The sequence below is a fragment of the Chlamydotis macqueenii genome, chromosome 7 (assembly GCF_036417535.1).
Source record: "Chlamydotis macqueenii isolate bChlMac1 chromosome 7, bChlMac1.mat, whole genome shotgun sequence".
NCBI classification, from domain to species: domain Eukaryota; kingdom Metazoa; phylum Chordata; class Aves; order Otidiformes; family Otididae; genus Chlamydotis; species Chlamydotis macqueenii.
This window is the reverse complement of record NC_141562.1, coordinates 11160134-11177292: the sequence shown is the minus strand read 5'-3', so window position 1 is coordinate 11177292 and position 17159 is coordinate 11160134. Positions and strand designations below refer to the sequence as shown.

Genomic DNA, 17159 nt, shown 5'->3' with positions numbered 1-17159 from the left:
AAAGTTACCCAAAAAAGCACATCCACTGATTGTACGGATTCTCCGCCCGCTTCTCCTTTCCAGGTTCGTGTCGAGTCCTTGACGCACTTGCACCAACGCGGGGCCTCCGCTCCTCGGCTCGGCGAAGGGCCAGCGCCGCCCTCACCTGGGATCTCGCTGAGCTCAGGACCCGGCCCGCGTTTCCACGGCTCCCTTTGAACATCTGCTCTTACCATAGACAAGTCCCTTCAGGAAACACACACGCAAAATCCAATGATCTTTTTCTTTTCTTTTTTTTTTTTGTTGTTTTTTTTTTGTTTGGGGTTTTGTTGTTTTGGTTTTTTTTTTTTTTTTTTTGCAGGGACAGGGATAAGGGACAAGGGGGCTGATGTGGGAGCCAGAATTAAAGAAGCAGTCCTGTCTCCATCGAACTCCGAAGCGCTCCGCTGGGCGGGGTACGACTGCATCCCGGTTGACAAAAACACAGATTGCTAAATCTGCGAGACATCATCACAGGGGGAGGAATGTTGCAACTTTTCTCCTCAGACTTTTTTTTTTTTTGTGAGCAAGGGGGCTTACAGTTTTGTGCTGGGATGTACAGAGGACAGCTGGGAAGGTGGGAAGGCGGCTTGAGGGTTTATAGCAGCTAAAGGATAGATGCTGTTATGCAAAAGGTCACCGTAGGAACTTCCTACAGGTGCTGCCGCAGCTAAGTGTCTGTACAGCTGCTGAGAGTTTGCAGGGGACGTGAGGAATTGTCTCTGCACCATGAAGGAGTGGAGAGCCAAAGGCTGCATTAGTGGGGAGAGCACGGTCTGATTTTTCAAGTACTGCAGGGGGTGAGAATACCCGGGCGGGAGGCGACTGTTCAGCCCCGTGCACAGGCTTCCCGGGTACAAGCCTGGGAAGATGGGGGCCGAGAGGGGAAATTTGTGGCTTTCCAGCACGCTGCCAGAATGGAGGCCGTGCACCGGCTTGCTGCCTTCCCCCTCTGGGTCGGGAACCTTGTCTTTCGCCGGGGTCTCCTTTGGTAAGTGCAGAGGAGAGACAGCTCGGATTTTTTTTTCGGAAATGACTTTGTCCAAATCCTCCAGGCTCCGTTTCAAAGGCCGGGCAGCCCCCACGTTTTGAGGGCTCGTTCTGCGGCTGATGATAGGATGCACCATCCCTTCCATCTTCCTCAGATTCTCCAGCCTCTGGGCCTGCTGCTTCCCGGACCTGTGGAGCAAGTCGCTGTGTTTTTTCGGGGCTGTCATGGCCATGGGGGACACCCGGCAAGCTTTGGGGTTACAGTCCAGGCTCACCGCCTGGCTGCTCACAGCGTGGAACGGGGAGATGCCTTTGCCTTCTTGCTGGGCCAGGGATGAATGAGGGAGGCCAGAGCCCAGAGCCTTTGCAGTCTGTTTGTGAACGCTCTTTGGAAGACTCAAATCTGTTGGCTGATCATCTGAAGAGGCCTCCACTGCTGCCTTTTTTTCTTGCTGATGCAAAGACAGGCGATAATTTAAATTTAGTTTTTCTTGGTGTTTGTGTTGAGTAAAAGTAGAAATATTTTCAGACTCTCTGAACATGTCCCGGGGGAGGTACTTTGATGTCTGTTCATTATTAAGGTGGTGTTCTGTGTGTCTATAAAGGCTGTGTAGATGAGGTGATGAATAAAAATCTGCCAAGAAAGCGGGCACATGGGAGTGCTGCAGTGCCCTTTTCTCACTCATTTTATCCTTGCAGTCCTGGATATCCATCTTCGGCATGTATGACTCAGCAAGAGAACTGAGGTGATGTTTGGAAAAATCACAGCGCTGAGGATCTGGTTTACTTAGCACGTCATGTTTAAAAACATCATTAATTGATTTCCTTTCTTCCTTGCTTTTAAAACTCTGTACATGTTGTATGACTGAGGGCCTATTAATTGCTACAGGATCAGAATTAGGGGCATGGGGACCCTGCGATATGCTCGAGGACAGTTCATCTCTGCTGTTCAGTTTCTTTTTGCTGATCAAAGGTGGAGGAGAACCATAAGGATAGCTACATGACAGGGCTGCCCCACTCACCTGCGACAGCAGCTTCTTCTTTGCCAGGGGTGACATGATGCCAGGATTGCCCTTTGAGTAGAGCAGCGGCGTGTAACCGAAAGTGGAGTCATCGTTCACAGACCCAGGCAGCTCCTTTTCCTTGAACATGTCGAAGTTCTGGACCACCAGTACTTTGGGCGTCTGCTTTAGTGCGTTGTGGATATCTTCGTTTCCCAGCTGGTCCACTTTCACCGTGCAGTTTGCGATGTAATCGGCCATCTCGGGCAATTTGTCATCTTCTGTGTCGCTCTGAGTGGGCAGCTGGACTGGGAAAGTGGTGAAGGGCATTTCTGGAGGTTCGCTTTCTAAGCTGTCAGTAAAAGCTTTGTGTAGTCTTTGTTCAGGCTTTGCGTCTTCCATGGCATCTGCTGGGGGGTGTAATCGTTTTGTGACGGTGGCGTCCAGCCCAGTGTCTTCTTCTGGGAGCACGGATATACTTGAGAGAGAGGAAGAGTGCTGAACCTCCTCCTTGGTTTTCTCGCTGTTCATGCTGTTTTCCGTCAGGTCTGTCTTTTCCAGAGGCAGTGGCCGAGCTGTCTCTGGTAAAAGAGATGGAGGACCTTGCATGGGTTGTTTCATCTCTCCCACTGTAGGATGTTCAGGAAAATTCTTCTGGTCTGCTGATTCTTGATCCTTCTCTTGTTCTGATGAAACCTAATGAAATGATTCAACAGACAGTAATAAGAACGCGGTGCGTTTCGGCAGACTGCTCCTAAGATCATACACAGTACACCGTTGGCTACTTTTAGAGAAATTCTTGTCAATCACCTTGCTGGAACGTGAAGGCTCCAACACCAGGTATTGCACTCAGACAAAGAAACGTACCTCCTGGAAACACTAAGAAATACACTGTCCCTGCCAGGGTCACAATAAGGCATTTCAAAACAGCAGATGTTTGTAACCTGATGAGAGGTACTGGCAGCCGAACCAGACAGATAAGTGCTGAGGTTAATATTCTTAAAATTAATTAGGCAAATGCAGGAGAGCAGATTTCATAACACAAATGATAAGGCTATAGAAACTTCTCTTGCTAGTCAACTGCACCTATGAAAACGACACAATTCCCATGTTTTTTCTTACATAGAGTCTCCTCAGCAGAGCTATCTTAAAATTCAGTGATCACAGAGGAGATCGTTCACACCCGGTTCTGCATTAAAGTGTGAAAATGACAGAAATGGCATACTAGGAATCCCTATTGTAGGCAGCAAATCGCCGCCACAGCTTAACTAGGGGACACATTTTTTTATTAACGGATTAAAATGAAGTTGTCAACATTCAGTAAGTGTGTGTGCCCGCTATTACAAACATGGCTTTTATACGTTATCGTCAATGGGACCGCAGCCCTTTCTGCTCCCCCATTAATAAAGCTTGTGTGCACAATTCGCGCTATTCATCCCATTATGTACCAGCTGAACTGTGACCCGCGGAGGTCACCAGAGCGTCCCATCTACCATCCAGCTGACTGACAGCCCTTTTCAAAACTGCTGTCACTCTCCTCTGACATGTCGTGGTAGAAGACAGTCATAAAACAGCAGCATTGTGTGAGCCCTTTATTATTATTGTTTTCTTTCTTTCTCCGTTGTAAAGATAAGATGCATCGAGAAAGTTATCGTCTAAACACTGCTTTATGGTCTGTCGCAGGAGCGGCGGATCAGAGAAGGTCCTAACGAATCTAACCCTCTCAGAGATTTATTTCTTCACAGCTGCTTTTAAATATTCCTGTCTGTTTGGTTGGCCCATTAGTTACAGTGTCTGTTAGTCATCCTAACTTCTTTTTAAACTCATAGCTGCCTTTTGCAGCCAAACACCATCATTAGGTCCTTTACAAAGTACCATCGCTAGTCTCTTGAGCTTATAAAATTACAGGAAAATACCAGACAGATGAGCAAAGCAAGGAGGAGGAAAAAAGAGAGAAATCATATTTAATAACTGTACATTCTGCTCTTTGTTTCTGTTAAGCAACATTTTGATTGAAGTTTCAGCTATTGTGAGGAAATGCGCAGTCTCAGGCTAATAGCATTTTGTCTGGTATCTCGTTACACTGACAATGTCATTGTGACTGCAGGAAAACAGTGCTACGAGCACAAAAGCAAATGCAACCCTAATAAATTAAAGTTATATTCTCTCCCTGCATACTTCTCATGGTGTACGAGTTGAACACGCAATTGAGAGGACCGCACATTTGTAACTCGATTACGCTTTTACAGCTAAGGGCTATGGCCAGCTCCTAAGCCACACGCAGAAGCAGTTTAAGCGGTGGCTTGGTTGGGGCCATGCCTACGCATCTACGTGTGTGGCTATAGGGGCTCCCTGTGAGCAGCACTCTACCCCTGCTGTGCCTGGATGAGGACTGCGCCCAAACGTGGAGCCTGGCACTGCTGGGGGATGGCTGGGGTGAGAGGGACACGCAACCTTCTGCCTGGCTCCAGCAGACTTGGATTTTGCTCCACCCAAAGGAGCTGGCCATCTCCTTTCTGCTGGCCCTGTAAGGACCATGTCCTGGGCATGGAGTCCTCCCTTGGCTGAGAACAGATGAGCTCTGCAGCTCTGCACCCACTGTCCACCCCTGCGGGCCCCTTCCCTGCTCGGGCTTTGTGTGACCACCTACCCATATGGTGACCTGCCTGAAGGTCCTTAATCGTCCACCCTGATTAAACAGCAGCAGGACACATCAGGATGAGACATTAATTCTGCTATAAAAAGTACCATTTTACAATAGGAAACTGCTGTAATTGTACATTTTTATTGTCTCGTCTAGGCTGCCTACATTTCCGATAAGCTCGGCTTAAGAATTCTTCCTGCAAACCACACAAAAATAACTGCAGTTCAAGCAGCAGGAAGTTTGAGATAGGGAACAACAAAAGCAAGGAAATTCAAAGTTAAGGCTGACGCTCTGTTGCTGACTTGTTATGTTGTGCTTAGCGGTGGCAGTACGGATAGCGTGTAACGTATCTTGCTGATCCAAGACCCCTCAATAAATAACCAGACACGAAGGAATGACAGGGGAAAGGAGCACAAGCCTTCACTTCACATCTCCTTGCTTTGGGCAATTTGTGTTGCAGCCTTCCAGTGACTGAGGCAGGTTTGTGCGCACGCTCCTCTCTATGTACTTTTCATCAGAAGTGGAGGGGTTTTCCCCCAACAGGGTTCCCTGCTTTAAAATTACAGCGAGAAAGAAAACAAAAAAACCCTCCCCTCTTACATTAGATATTAAATGTACTGTTGATCAAGGCAAATTAAAACACAAATTCTGGTTTGGACAGGAGATGAAATTGTCCTTGTAAGCACAACTTAAAGAGGTAGTGGGATATGAAAATCAAAATTTTCTGTTCTCAAAACTGGGTACACAAAGTCTCAGAAGCATTTGTGTTTACTGGTCCTGCATTGTTTTTATTTAAACAATGAGGAGGAAGATGGTTGGTAGTTGACTCAATACCAATTTCCAAACTGGTTTAGAAACAGGACTCAGGTACCTGCCAGACGGCAATGAAGTCAAGCAAGCGGTTGTAGTCTGCTGGGCACGTCATGTGTTTCGACATTCTTTAAATACCTACTTTCGCTGCAATGCCTTGAAGGCTGCTGTGATCTGGCAGACTGAGACAGGAAAAGCAGTGTCTTGTGTAGGGGTTGTGTGAGGAGCTTCACCACCTCGTTCGCACAGGGTGCAAGCAAAGCACAGGAGAGAGTGGGCAGGATGTGCAAAAGGAAGTCCTTAAGTGACACCGGAGCAACTACCCCATTGATTTTACATCACTTAACAACACGTGAAACTTAACTATTATTTGCAGACAAATATGAGTTCTACTGTTCTAGCTTACCCCAGGCTGCGAACACAAAATCTGTTCCACGAGGGCTGTCCTACGACTGCAGGTAATGCAGCTCGACACGGAAATGGGGGCCTGCCCATGTGAAGCAGGTGGCAGAAGAGGAACCTATCTCAGCTGAAAACCATCTGAGCCATGTGAGAGGGAAGCCAGTCTCAGCTAGGTCTTAGAATGTGTTTCCCTCAAAAATCTAACCTTTGAGTCCAAAGAGAAATTTAGTACAACATGATAAAAATCCTAGGAAGTGATCTGGATTTTGACAGACGTGCATGTATCTGTGAGCATGAAAGGCTGATTCAGAGGTTACCATTATAAAAATCAGCTGTGTCCAAGAGTTACCACAGTATTATCAACAGTATTAGAGGTTCCTGCACCCTATACTTAGATTAGGAAATAACTGTGGCAGTTGTGTGGTTTCCTTTTGGCAGCTGCTGGTCTTTTAGTGGTGACCAGTGTATAATGCAATGAGCAGAAACGGTACTTGTTACATCCAGCGCTTGGTCCTCTGCCATCACTGCTATGCAATATGGAGCTAACTGGTTGCTGCTTGCACGCCAGCAAAATCCCGGCGCAGACAGGACCGCAACAACTAAATCTCCATTGCTGAGTAATCTCAAAGCCCAACTGGCTGGAATTCTCCAGTTTAAATTATGCATTTTATCATTGGATTTCACCTGATTAAAGCTGCCCATTTTTAAACGAAAAATTTAAAGCAGAAAAGCAACCAACCTCAGATGCATCTTGGGGTTTCTGTGCATTATCCTTTTCCTTCTTGCTTTTTTGGTTTTCATTTTTGATGCGTTTTGTTCCAGACACTTTTGTTTTCGCTTCACCCTCCTGGGAACTGTTATCCTGTTTTCGAGGTTTCACTGGAGGCAGTGGCTTATCTTCCTCTCCTTTAATAAATCTTTCATACGGCAGGATTAATCTAAGGGATTAAGGAACAAATAATTGATCAGGTTTTGCCATTCTAGCAATGAACAAAATGTATCTACTACGAGCAGTTTACTTAATAAATCCATTTTCTTCCATGGCATACAAGCAACACTGTAAAATCTACATCTACAAATCCAAGTATGATAAATCAATTTATTTGGCAAGATTATCATGTGGCGTAAATTCAGTGGAGTTAGAGTTGGTGTGGATCAGCTGTCAGTAACGCTGCAGTGGTTTATGTGGCTACACCAATTTGTACCAGATGATGATATGAGCCATGACGTTTTTGACTGATTAAAAAAAAAAATCAAGTCTTTATTTTTATTTTCCCTCTCTACCCTTAAGAGCACGCAGCAAACCCCAGGAAAACACCTACAAAGCCACAGCCAACTTGGTAACAGCTACACAATTTCCAGGCTGGTAGTTCCCCTCTGCGCAAGGGCGAGTGCCAGGAACTTGGCCGAAGATGAGAGTGGGGCTGCCGGAAACCTCCAGCGGCGGGCATGGCACCTGGTGTGCCCCACCAGCACCAGCCCACCCTGCAATGCGCCCATAGTGACAGTCCCTGCCTTCGACAGCCAGTCTTTTGTGAGTAAGGAGAGGAACGGAGTTAAAAGCGAAGGAATTTTTCACCGTGGAACTAACTGTCCTCCACAAAGCGCACGAAATCGCTTTAAAAACACAAACAAAAAATATCCTTCACCAAAAACATCAAACGCACTGAGTTTTAACCTATCTGTTTTCCCTTTCCAATTCTTGATCTGAAAGGAAAAATAACTGATATAATTAAAAGGGATGGATTGTATTACAATCCCAGTTTCAACTTCAGTGATTAAAGTTTTTATAACACATTTGGTATGATTAATGACTCGCTGTGGGACTAATACAAGACTCAGACTTTAAAAATACGAACTTTAATATAGCAAACATAATTTGTTTTTTTTTTTTTTTTTAAAGACAAGTTGACTCTATGAAGAAAATGTACTCTGCTTATAAACAACATAAATCTGTTCAAATACCAGGAATCCTTAATTATCTTTAATCTAAGACTCCAAGGCAGAAAGCTCTTTGGTTCAGATATTCGTTTGTTATCCTAGAATCAGTTTCTAAGCATGCAATTTTGATTTACATACTTAGATGTTCAAACACAGTTTGGGCTTAAGAGAGCAGAAATTAGATTGCTCATGATCATAATATTTTACATTTTAATAAAATACAACATAATTTATGTTAAAATATAAACCTAATTTATGCTATATTAGAAACAAAATTCATTAACTGAGCATGCTCTGACATGGTATGTGCAAAGAGGCGTGAATAATACTTTCTAGCCCTGAATTTGGCAGGGCTCCAGTAATGAAGCTAAGCAGAGCCCACAGGGAATATTCATCTTCAGATCCCATTACAAACTGAGTTTAAACATGTTACAGCTGCTAAAACTGGAAACTGCTCCCTCTATGCAAACTTTGCAAAATAATACGTAGTTGCCAAATACCTGCTTCCCACTGTAATATTACAGTTAATGTTTATATAATAAAAAGCATAACTAAGCAGAATAAGGAAAAAAATAATCTTGTTCATACTTGAGGCTGCTACATTTCATTCGCAAAAAGCAAATATTGGTGAAAATACCGAATTCCTCCCCGCGCTGCACAAAGCGCTTTGGACTTCGTTAGAGGCAAGGTTGGGTTTCATGCAGGGCAACGTCGAGGCCGCTCCGCCATGTGTTAAATAGTTTAAATCGCTTTTAATAAAAACACATTTTATTACAATAATTGTTAGCACTGTGAAGGGAGTGTTTGACTTTGTTTTGTTTCCATGGGAACACGTCGTCCATTAAAAATCTACATACTCCATCCGTAAAGGTTTCAGACGCTGTCCTACGCCCCACGGGAGACGGAGATGCTCCGGGCCCAGGAATGGGGGCTTTCTGTGAAAGATGCCACGCGATTAACCCCCTTGGCTACATCCGGGACGGGAGCAAGGCCTGGGCCGACACAATTAATCACCGCTTGCGTGCTCTCCGACGAGCCTTGTAGGGTAACGCGGGACGCAAACCCCTCCTCCCCCTGCTGCACCTCACCAGAACTCATTAGCTTTGGTGCTAATTAGTAACCGTGGCTTAAATTTCCTTTTCTGATCTAAAGGGTTCATGTGGGAGTACAAGGTTTTCATTTTAGTTATTTTTCACTGAGCTCAGCAGCTGGCAGGCGGACAGCAGTAAAAATACATTTCACATAGCCGGTCAAAGGCCCGGAGCCAGCGGCAGGAAATCTGGAATTAAATGTTTCGCGTATCGGGGAGGCGGCATGACTAAGGTAAAACTGAATCAAAACACAAGGATGGCTTGTTCTAGGATTTTCCCCTCCTCATTCGGAATGAGGGCCGGCAGGCTGCCGTTCCCTGCCGCCGAGATGGGGGGCTGTGGGGGGCAGCCGGGCAGGGCCGCGAGACCCCAGGGAGCAGCGCCGAGTCAAGCACCACCAACAATTGCCGTTTCACGTCGAGATTTCCGTTGGTTGCAATTTTCACTGAATGTTTTTTCAGTTATCCTGTCACGGTACAACACAATTACCCACAGGATATGATCTTATCATTTGATTATTAGAAGTTTTTATAGCGCAGGAGTAATAAAGCTAACACAGCTCTCAGAACATGTAAGCAGCCGGCTCACACGCCATGAAAGCAGCCGGCTTAGCCAATTTAAGGTCAATATTGCCCAACACAGGAAGAATGCGATCTGCTGCTGGCCAAATAGTTTAGCAGAATGTGACATGTCTGAAACCAACCCGAGCTTTTTTTTTTTTTTCTTTTTTTCAAATATTTGCAGCACAGGTAAGATTTAATCAATCTTTGCGCAAGGAGAGGTAAAGATGATGTCCAAAAAAATGGAGCCAGATACCTCAAATGTACTGCACTTTGGAAACAACAACCGTGTTTTCAGTCGCTTTGAACTGTGGCCGTATTTCATGGCGGGGGAAGTATCAAAGTACTCATAAAAAAGGAAAAGAGGGGGAATATTTTGTGGTCTAAAGAATATTTACTTGTAAAGCCTGCAAGGAGACCAAATAAAAGGGTCTTTATCATGATCAAGATTCCAATATTAAGATTAATAAAATGTATTATTTATAAGTGAATTAACATAAATAGAATATGTAAGCACTAGTGTATTAAAAAAATCTTTCCACAGGCAGCAGATTTTTAGCAGCATGAGGTTTTTTTTTTTTTTTTTTTCCCTTGGAATAATACAAGAATAACATTTTCCAGCCAAGAGCAGAAACAGTAGGGGAGTCTTTGCTATCACAGGGCTTCTTATTAAATTCAGTCACTGTGAAAAGCCAGTCTCTTTTTTTTTTTTTTTCCCTTAAATAAAGACAACTTAAAATCAATACAAGTTAGATTAACAAATCAGTACTATACTAATCCTGATTTATTACAATCGGCAATATTAAGTTTAATCACGTATAAACTGCTACTCAAAAAAAAGATTTTGCTTTACTAAGTCCTGAATTAAATAATGGTGCAGAGTGTACTCAGTTTTTAGATCTGCATCATCTGATATTATGAAAAATTCAATGTATTTCTCCGCAGCAGATGTCAGAGGTCAGCAAATCTATTACAGTAATGTAAGTAATCTGGCTTTCTGCCAACCTTTTTTTAAAAAACACTGAAGCAGATAATTTTATATTTACAAATTCTAAAATCCTCCAGGGACTGAATCTCTTTCCCAACAAAAAGCAGAAACTTCACATTAGAGAAATGTATTTCACAGTATATCAAACATGTCTTCATCATTAGCATTTCATAAAAAGAAAAAAAAGCCCTTAATCTTTATTAGTCAACATTTTTTTTCCCAGCTACAGAACTAACAATACAGAATCTCATCTGAGCCAGTAACCACTACATTTTCATGTATTGATTATGCAGAATGAATGACTTTTTTGGCCAGACTCCGCTTCACGGGACACATGAGAGCACATCTATTTATAGACATGATAAAAAAAGTAGTTACAATAATGCAAAGGATCTGACCAGCCCAGAAAGAGGAAGGAAATTAAATGTTAAGACTGCCAGTTTCCTCTTTAATTCTCCCCACTGTGTATGGATATGACGGGGCTCTCGGGCCGGGGAGGAACCATATGCCCAGGACACACAGGGTGAAGGAGGCAGTTCAGCACAACTCCTACAGTATTTTTTACATCGCTTGTTTCAGTGTTTATTTTTGTTTTCTTTCTGGCAGAATAAAATATTCCAGCACGTCTCCCACTGACATCATCTTGCTTTCTCAAGGCTTCCAAGCCCAACACAAAACAGCGTGCGATGGAGCCTCTCAGCCACAAGAATAATCTTGGAAGGACTTAAAATACCGAAGCCCATTCCTTGGGAGATGCTGCCCCATTCCCATGCTCGGCCAGAAAGTTAAGGAGGTTGATTGCAACGCAAATGGAAAAAGACTTAAATCTGCTCCACCAAATCAATACAGCAACCGGTTAACCCGTGGAACTTGCTGCCAATGGATATCTTGAGGCCAAGGGATTAGTGAGATTATGCAAGGATTAGATGCTAATGTAAATCATGAGAACATTAAGCTCTTAGAGTTTCAAAAACACTGAAAAGGGACGGGCAATACATCTCTTCACTGGTAGGAGTTCGGGAAACACTTCCCTCCTGGGTACGTTATGGCCACAGCGGCTCCTGCTCCTTCCTCCGAAGGAACTGTTGGAGCTGGGGGATGAGATGGTTGATCTGTCTGGTTCAACAGAGCGACCACCTGATTCAACAGCAGCCAGGCAGAGCCTGTCTTGTCTTTTTTACTCTGATGCTCCTCAAAATGGATAAATCTTGGAGAAATGGTGTCAGTTTAAGCATGGAAAACAAGGCACCTCCAACAGCAATGAGCTGGTGGGGATGGTCAGGAGCAGGAGGCAGCCCTCCTAGGCACCAGCGACAAATTCCCCATCAGAGAAGAGGGGCGAGGAATAACACAAACTCTAAGGTCTCAGCCTGTCTTCCAAAATGGGAATAAAAAAAATACATTGAGGAAATCAAGCGGCATGTTCCTCAAGCCTGATTTCCCCAGACCGCATTGTACAATGCAGGGGTTACAAAAGCAAGCCTCACGTGCCTTTGTGCAGAACACAATAGCAATAGGTTTATTTGCATTTGTCTGAAGTACAAAACTGGCACATATTTTATCAGCAAAGACAAAATATGTTTGAGTTCAGTTTTTTTTTTTTTCCCAAAGAACTTTCCTTCCTTAAAAGAAATGGCTCTTTCATCCTTTCACAAACAACTTTCCTCACAGCCCACTGGGAGTGCTGGTGGGTAACGAGAATGGCTCACTGCTGAAAGGTGGGAACTGCGCTGCTGTAAGAGAATTCAAAGACATTTTGTTTTAAATAAACTGGAAATTAGTGACATTACAAACACAGCTGTTGATTTAGCTGCACAGCCAGGCGAGGGAAGCTCAGGCATTCTCGATCCTGTGGCTCAGCAGGGGGAGAGGAACAACCCCAGACTTTTATCTTCGGTGCAGATTTACTGCACGGGAAGGATTCAAAGGAGAGGTGACGGGGACTGAGCAGCTTTCCCCAGATCACTCTATCAAAATCGCTGCAAGCTGTTTCGGCCACAGTCACCATTTCTGCATTTGAATGCAGACATGCATTTTGCTTGGTAGGTCCATATAGTCTTTGCAATGCTTGGTCCCTACGCTCAGATGAGCTTACAGACACCATTCTGCATTGCCTGTGGGGTGCATGCCTCCTGGAGGGACTCCAAAATCCTGTTGACCCTCTCTGTGACCTCTGAGCTATATCTACATTGCACAAAGCTGAAAAAAGCAGAGGCAACTCCTGTCACACTAGCAAAGTCCTACAGTAAAGCACAAGGTGGAGATTCCCAGTGGACCTGCGGAATCTGAGGGCAAAGATCTCACTCTCCATCCCTGGTGCTGCTCCTGCAAAGGAGAGTGGCACATCTCCCATTGCGCAGCGCCCTCCTGGGACAATATAGTTCCCAGAAAGGAAAAGGAGCTTGTCCTTGTGTGCAGAGTCTGTCCCTACTCCTGGATGTCAAGAAATTAGGTTCCACACAAGACACACTGTGCCTGATATTGACCAACCATAGCAACTCAGTGGTGAGGAGTGCTGGGACGCCAAGAGCACTGGGCACACCACGCAGCCTCAGCGCCCAGTAAGCGCCGACACACACGTGTACGGCAGGCACACCTGGGAAGTTCCCTCTGCTTGGGTGGCAACCCAACCAGGAGCACTGGGGAGGACATGGCATCCCCCAGTTCTGCTGGGACAAACTCCCAGGTGTAAAGAAGGATGTGGCAGGAGAGATATCATCTGTTTCCAGGCACTGGAAGGCAGTGCCCAATTGTCCAGCACTCTTGCACCCAAGGACACACTGGTGGCCAGTAAGTCTGTGAGGCTGTAAACCCAGTCCTGAAGAAATTTTGAAAAAACTGTGTTCTCAGATGTTTTGAATGGACAGTTAAGGATCTGTTTTAATGGTAAACAATTACATTCCTCTGTCATCTGATACTTTTTAAATTTTGGGGAGGGGGGAAGCTTTCTGAATTTTCAATAGCTCCTTTGTTAAAGCATCTGTTACTCACATAATTGAAAAGATGTTTGTTCAGTGGTATGCTTGAGAGTACAGTTATTTAATCTTAATGATAAAGCCCCGAGGGCAGAAAATCATAAGTAGAAACCTCTTGTTATTTATCAAAAAGGAAAAAAAACCAAACCAAAAACCCAGGAAAAGAAAGAGAGTACTGAGACACCTCATCTATCTTCAGGCTTAAATTCGTGCTTGATGGAAAACTATTGAGACAATCTGCAACTTGTGAAGTTTTCTGGGAGCCTGGGACTAGCTGAAGCGGGAGGGGGGCAGGAAAGTGGGGTGAAGACGAAAATAAAACAACCAAGTCAGTAGGACAAGAAAAAACTGCTGCTTGGCAAGTTTTTTTTTGGGTCAAACAAAGAGCTAGCTGTAGTTTACAGCATGACATAACACTTGATTAATTTTTGCCTGAGGATGTTTTCACACTTAACAGTGTAAATCAAAACCTTCTATTAATTACATTGTGTATTAAAAGATAACCATAAGCGTTTTCACGTAGATGCTATACTAGCCTCCTATTTTTTGTTCCCTCTAAAAGACTGGCTGCTATTTCCTACAGAACTCCACTGAAATGCTTACACATTACCAAAGTTATCCAAACGCTTTAACAAAACCAAACAGCATTTGCATGGAATGCAGGGCTCTCTTGCATATTGAATTACTGCACAATTATCCTTAGGGCAGAGAGACTTTACGGCTGTTAAATGGAAACCATACAAGGGACTTATTTTGACCCGTCTTGTGTTTCTGATAATATATAATATTGATGTGGGTGATCTGGACAGAAGAATGGCAGAATGGGCTCTGAATTGTATAAGACACTGTATCTCCTGGGGTTTAGTCCCCTGGTAAGGGGACAGATGTGCAGAGTGCTCTGCCAGTGCCCAGGGGCCACACTCACAGCCAGAACAAAACCCTCCGCAGGTCTGTGTCCATCGCATGGGCACAGACACCCTGTGGATTGTGAAGAACCACAACCCATTCTGGAGACCCATCTCACCTGTCTGCTCTTCATCAAGTGGTGGTTGTGGCTCTGCAGAACACTTTCCCACTCAGTTGCCTGAATTTGACAAGAGCGGGAAGCCTAATAAACCATTCTCCAGCTGGGTTTCACTAGGACAGTCCGGTTTTCAAGGCGCTAGTGACTCTTGAGGGCCAGGATATGAGACACACTGTTAAAGAGTAGGACATGGCCTGTGGCATGGTCTGGGTCCATCCATGCTGAAGACCCCAAGGGAACCAGGCTCCCCGCAGCACTTGAAGAGGCCAAGAGGGCTACTGGTCTACGGGAATGTCCAGCTGCCTGCCATGACACCCTCAAACACTGCCACATCTGCCCATCAAAGCAGCCAAGGTGCGTTACTGCATGCCGTTGCACACCACAATTCCCTGGCCCATGTGTGTTTGTGCGTAGCTCATGTACAAGGCTTGCTTTGGAGGAAACCAAGATGAATCGTGGCCAGACCTGGAGGCAGAAAAAGGCTCCAAAGAGTCATATTTTTGTTTTGTTCAATGCATTTTATTGGGAACTTTATATACCTTGCAAAATAGCAGGGTAGGTTTTTGGTTTGGTTTTTTTTTTGGTGAAGGGTGGTGGTGGTGGTGTAATATTTATGAAAAAACCCTAACAACAACGTCATCAGCACTACAGAAACACAGCCTATCATTCACGCTGGAAAATTAAAGCTGCCCATCATGTGTTTTGTGTAAAAGCGAAAGAAACCTCAAACCCTGCATGTGAAAACCACATCTGCATTATTAGGGGAAAGCAGCGTGGAGCAGAGTGCTTCGCAGAAAATTAGCCGTTTCTGAGGGTTTCTCGATAAGCGAGAGATGTAGGGTACTGACAAGGGCTGCAAGAATTTCACAGGAAAGGCTGGGGCTGAGTCAGCTCACACCAACCACACACGCCTCTAGCTTTCTGTGAGCGTGCAAGGGAAGTGCATTAACGGAGCGCCAATGAAGAAAGTAACGACCAACGACAACAATTCTGTATGGTCCGAGTTGTGCACAGAACAACAGCCCCACGATGGGAAAACATTAATGCTTTTTGTATTGGTAATCATCTGTAACACGAGCAATTAAGTACAGTACTAATGGACTATAGCCAAGAGCCTAGTACTAATATTAAAAACTGACAGAGATGAAGAGGTTTGGAAGGAAAACTAGGCTGACAAAGACATTTTTATGAAGTGCTTGGGCCTATTTGCAATAACCCAATCAGAGGCAGGTTCAGATCAGCCATGCTTACAGTGACAATCATGCATTCACTGGCATTATGCGATGCCTGCTATGCTTTAAATAAAAACACCCATTGCTTCTACTCAGCAACCTGCACTTTCATTATTATACTCATTAATAAAACAGAAGTTGTCTAACTAATACACAAATAACACTTACTGAAACACTGGCAGCTTCGCCCTGTTTTAAAATGAAACCAGTTACTGGAAACACAAACCGTACTACATGAAAAATGAATCGGTTGATAATGCACGCAAAATCTTTCTTTCCCTTTTGCTAGGGAAACAAAGCAAACACCGCACTGACCGAAGCACTCCACCTACCATAGCACAGCAGCGGCAACTGCCACAACCTCTGCTCCAAACAGGGGGGCACCGAGAGGGGAGCAAAGCATTCCCCACAGTCTTTAAATCTGTCTTTGCTACAGCTTCTTCATGCCATCCTTGGTACCATGGGCATGCAGCAACGTGTTGGCTTTTTAGACACTACAAGCACCTTTTGAGAAAAGCAACACTTCTTCATGGGATTTGCTAGACAGAGAGGCAATTCTGTCCTCTCCAGTTCTTCGTGGTTTTTTTTTTTTTTTTCCCCTTTCTTTCCTCTTCGAAGTTGCATGTGAAACTCCACCTTGCAGAGGGCAGGACTCTGGGATGCAGTACCTGAATGGGACATATGTGCCACTCCACTTCTCATCATCCTAAGGATGTCCCTGAAAGCTCACCGCCTCCTAAGTAGTCTAAATATGTTAAAGCCGGTGCAAATAGCTAGTAGCTTCTCCATCATTTTGGAAGAAAGGTAGCTAACACAACATGGATGCCCTTGAGATCTAGTTGTAGAGATGAATGGGCAAGGATAAGTCAAACAGCAGCAGGGCCAGTGCAGCCAGGGAACTGCCTGTTCTGCCTCCAGTAAGCATGGAAACACCAGTGGGATTCAGAAAGGAAAAATCATGAGGTTTATTCAGCATTTACTTCCCAGCTTAATTCAATTTCCAGTTTAGCTTTACAGCTCACCTTCAAGTTAGAAAATGTATGTGTGTCCTGAATCACGAATGTGTATTCCTGCAGTGCAGCTCTAGTTTTAGATTAAATGTCATCTGAGCACTTTGGCTATAAATGAGCATTACATTTACAGGTGCTGTAGTTAGAATTACCAGCTGAAACAAACCATGACAATTTCATTTACTTTTTTCCAAGTCTGAGGCTTAATATAGCTTTCCTGTAGTGGAAAAAAAAATGCCTAACACTAGAAATTCAGAGATTGGACCAGGGACAGAGGGGTTTTGTCTACTTTTTTTTGGTTGGGTGTTTTTTTTTTTTTTTTTTTTTTTTTTCAGACCAGATTTGGTAAAGGATATTTTAGGTAAGCTCAGAGCTAACCTAAAAATCCTAAAAGATCTTTCCTCTAAATGCGATCTTTTGACAGCCTGCCACAGAAACCTGGCTAATAGGTTCTGCCTCACATCAGACGTAAC

The 17159-nt window shown here is 44.3% G+C and overlaps 1 protein-coding gene across 2 annotated transcripts in view; it reads right to left on the bottom strand.

Moving 5' to 3' along the window:
* Positions 1-302: 302 nt before the first annotated feature.
* ARID5B (AT-rich interaction domain 5B) overlaps positions 303-17159 on the bottom strand; it is a 117034-nt gene continuing 100177 nt past the window's right edge. For both annotated transcript variants that reach the window (XM_086752592.1, XM_086752591.1), the window contains 2 exons: positions 6605-6803; positions 303-2705 (listed from right to left, as the gene is read on the bottom strand). In XM_086752592.1, the coding sequence (XP_086608718.1) occupies positions 555-2705; positions 6605-6803 (2350 nt within the window). In that variant the 3' untranslated portion in view covers positions 303-554. The remainder of the gene's footprint in view (positions 2706-6604; positions 6804-17159) is intronic.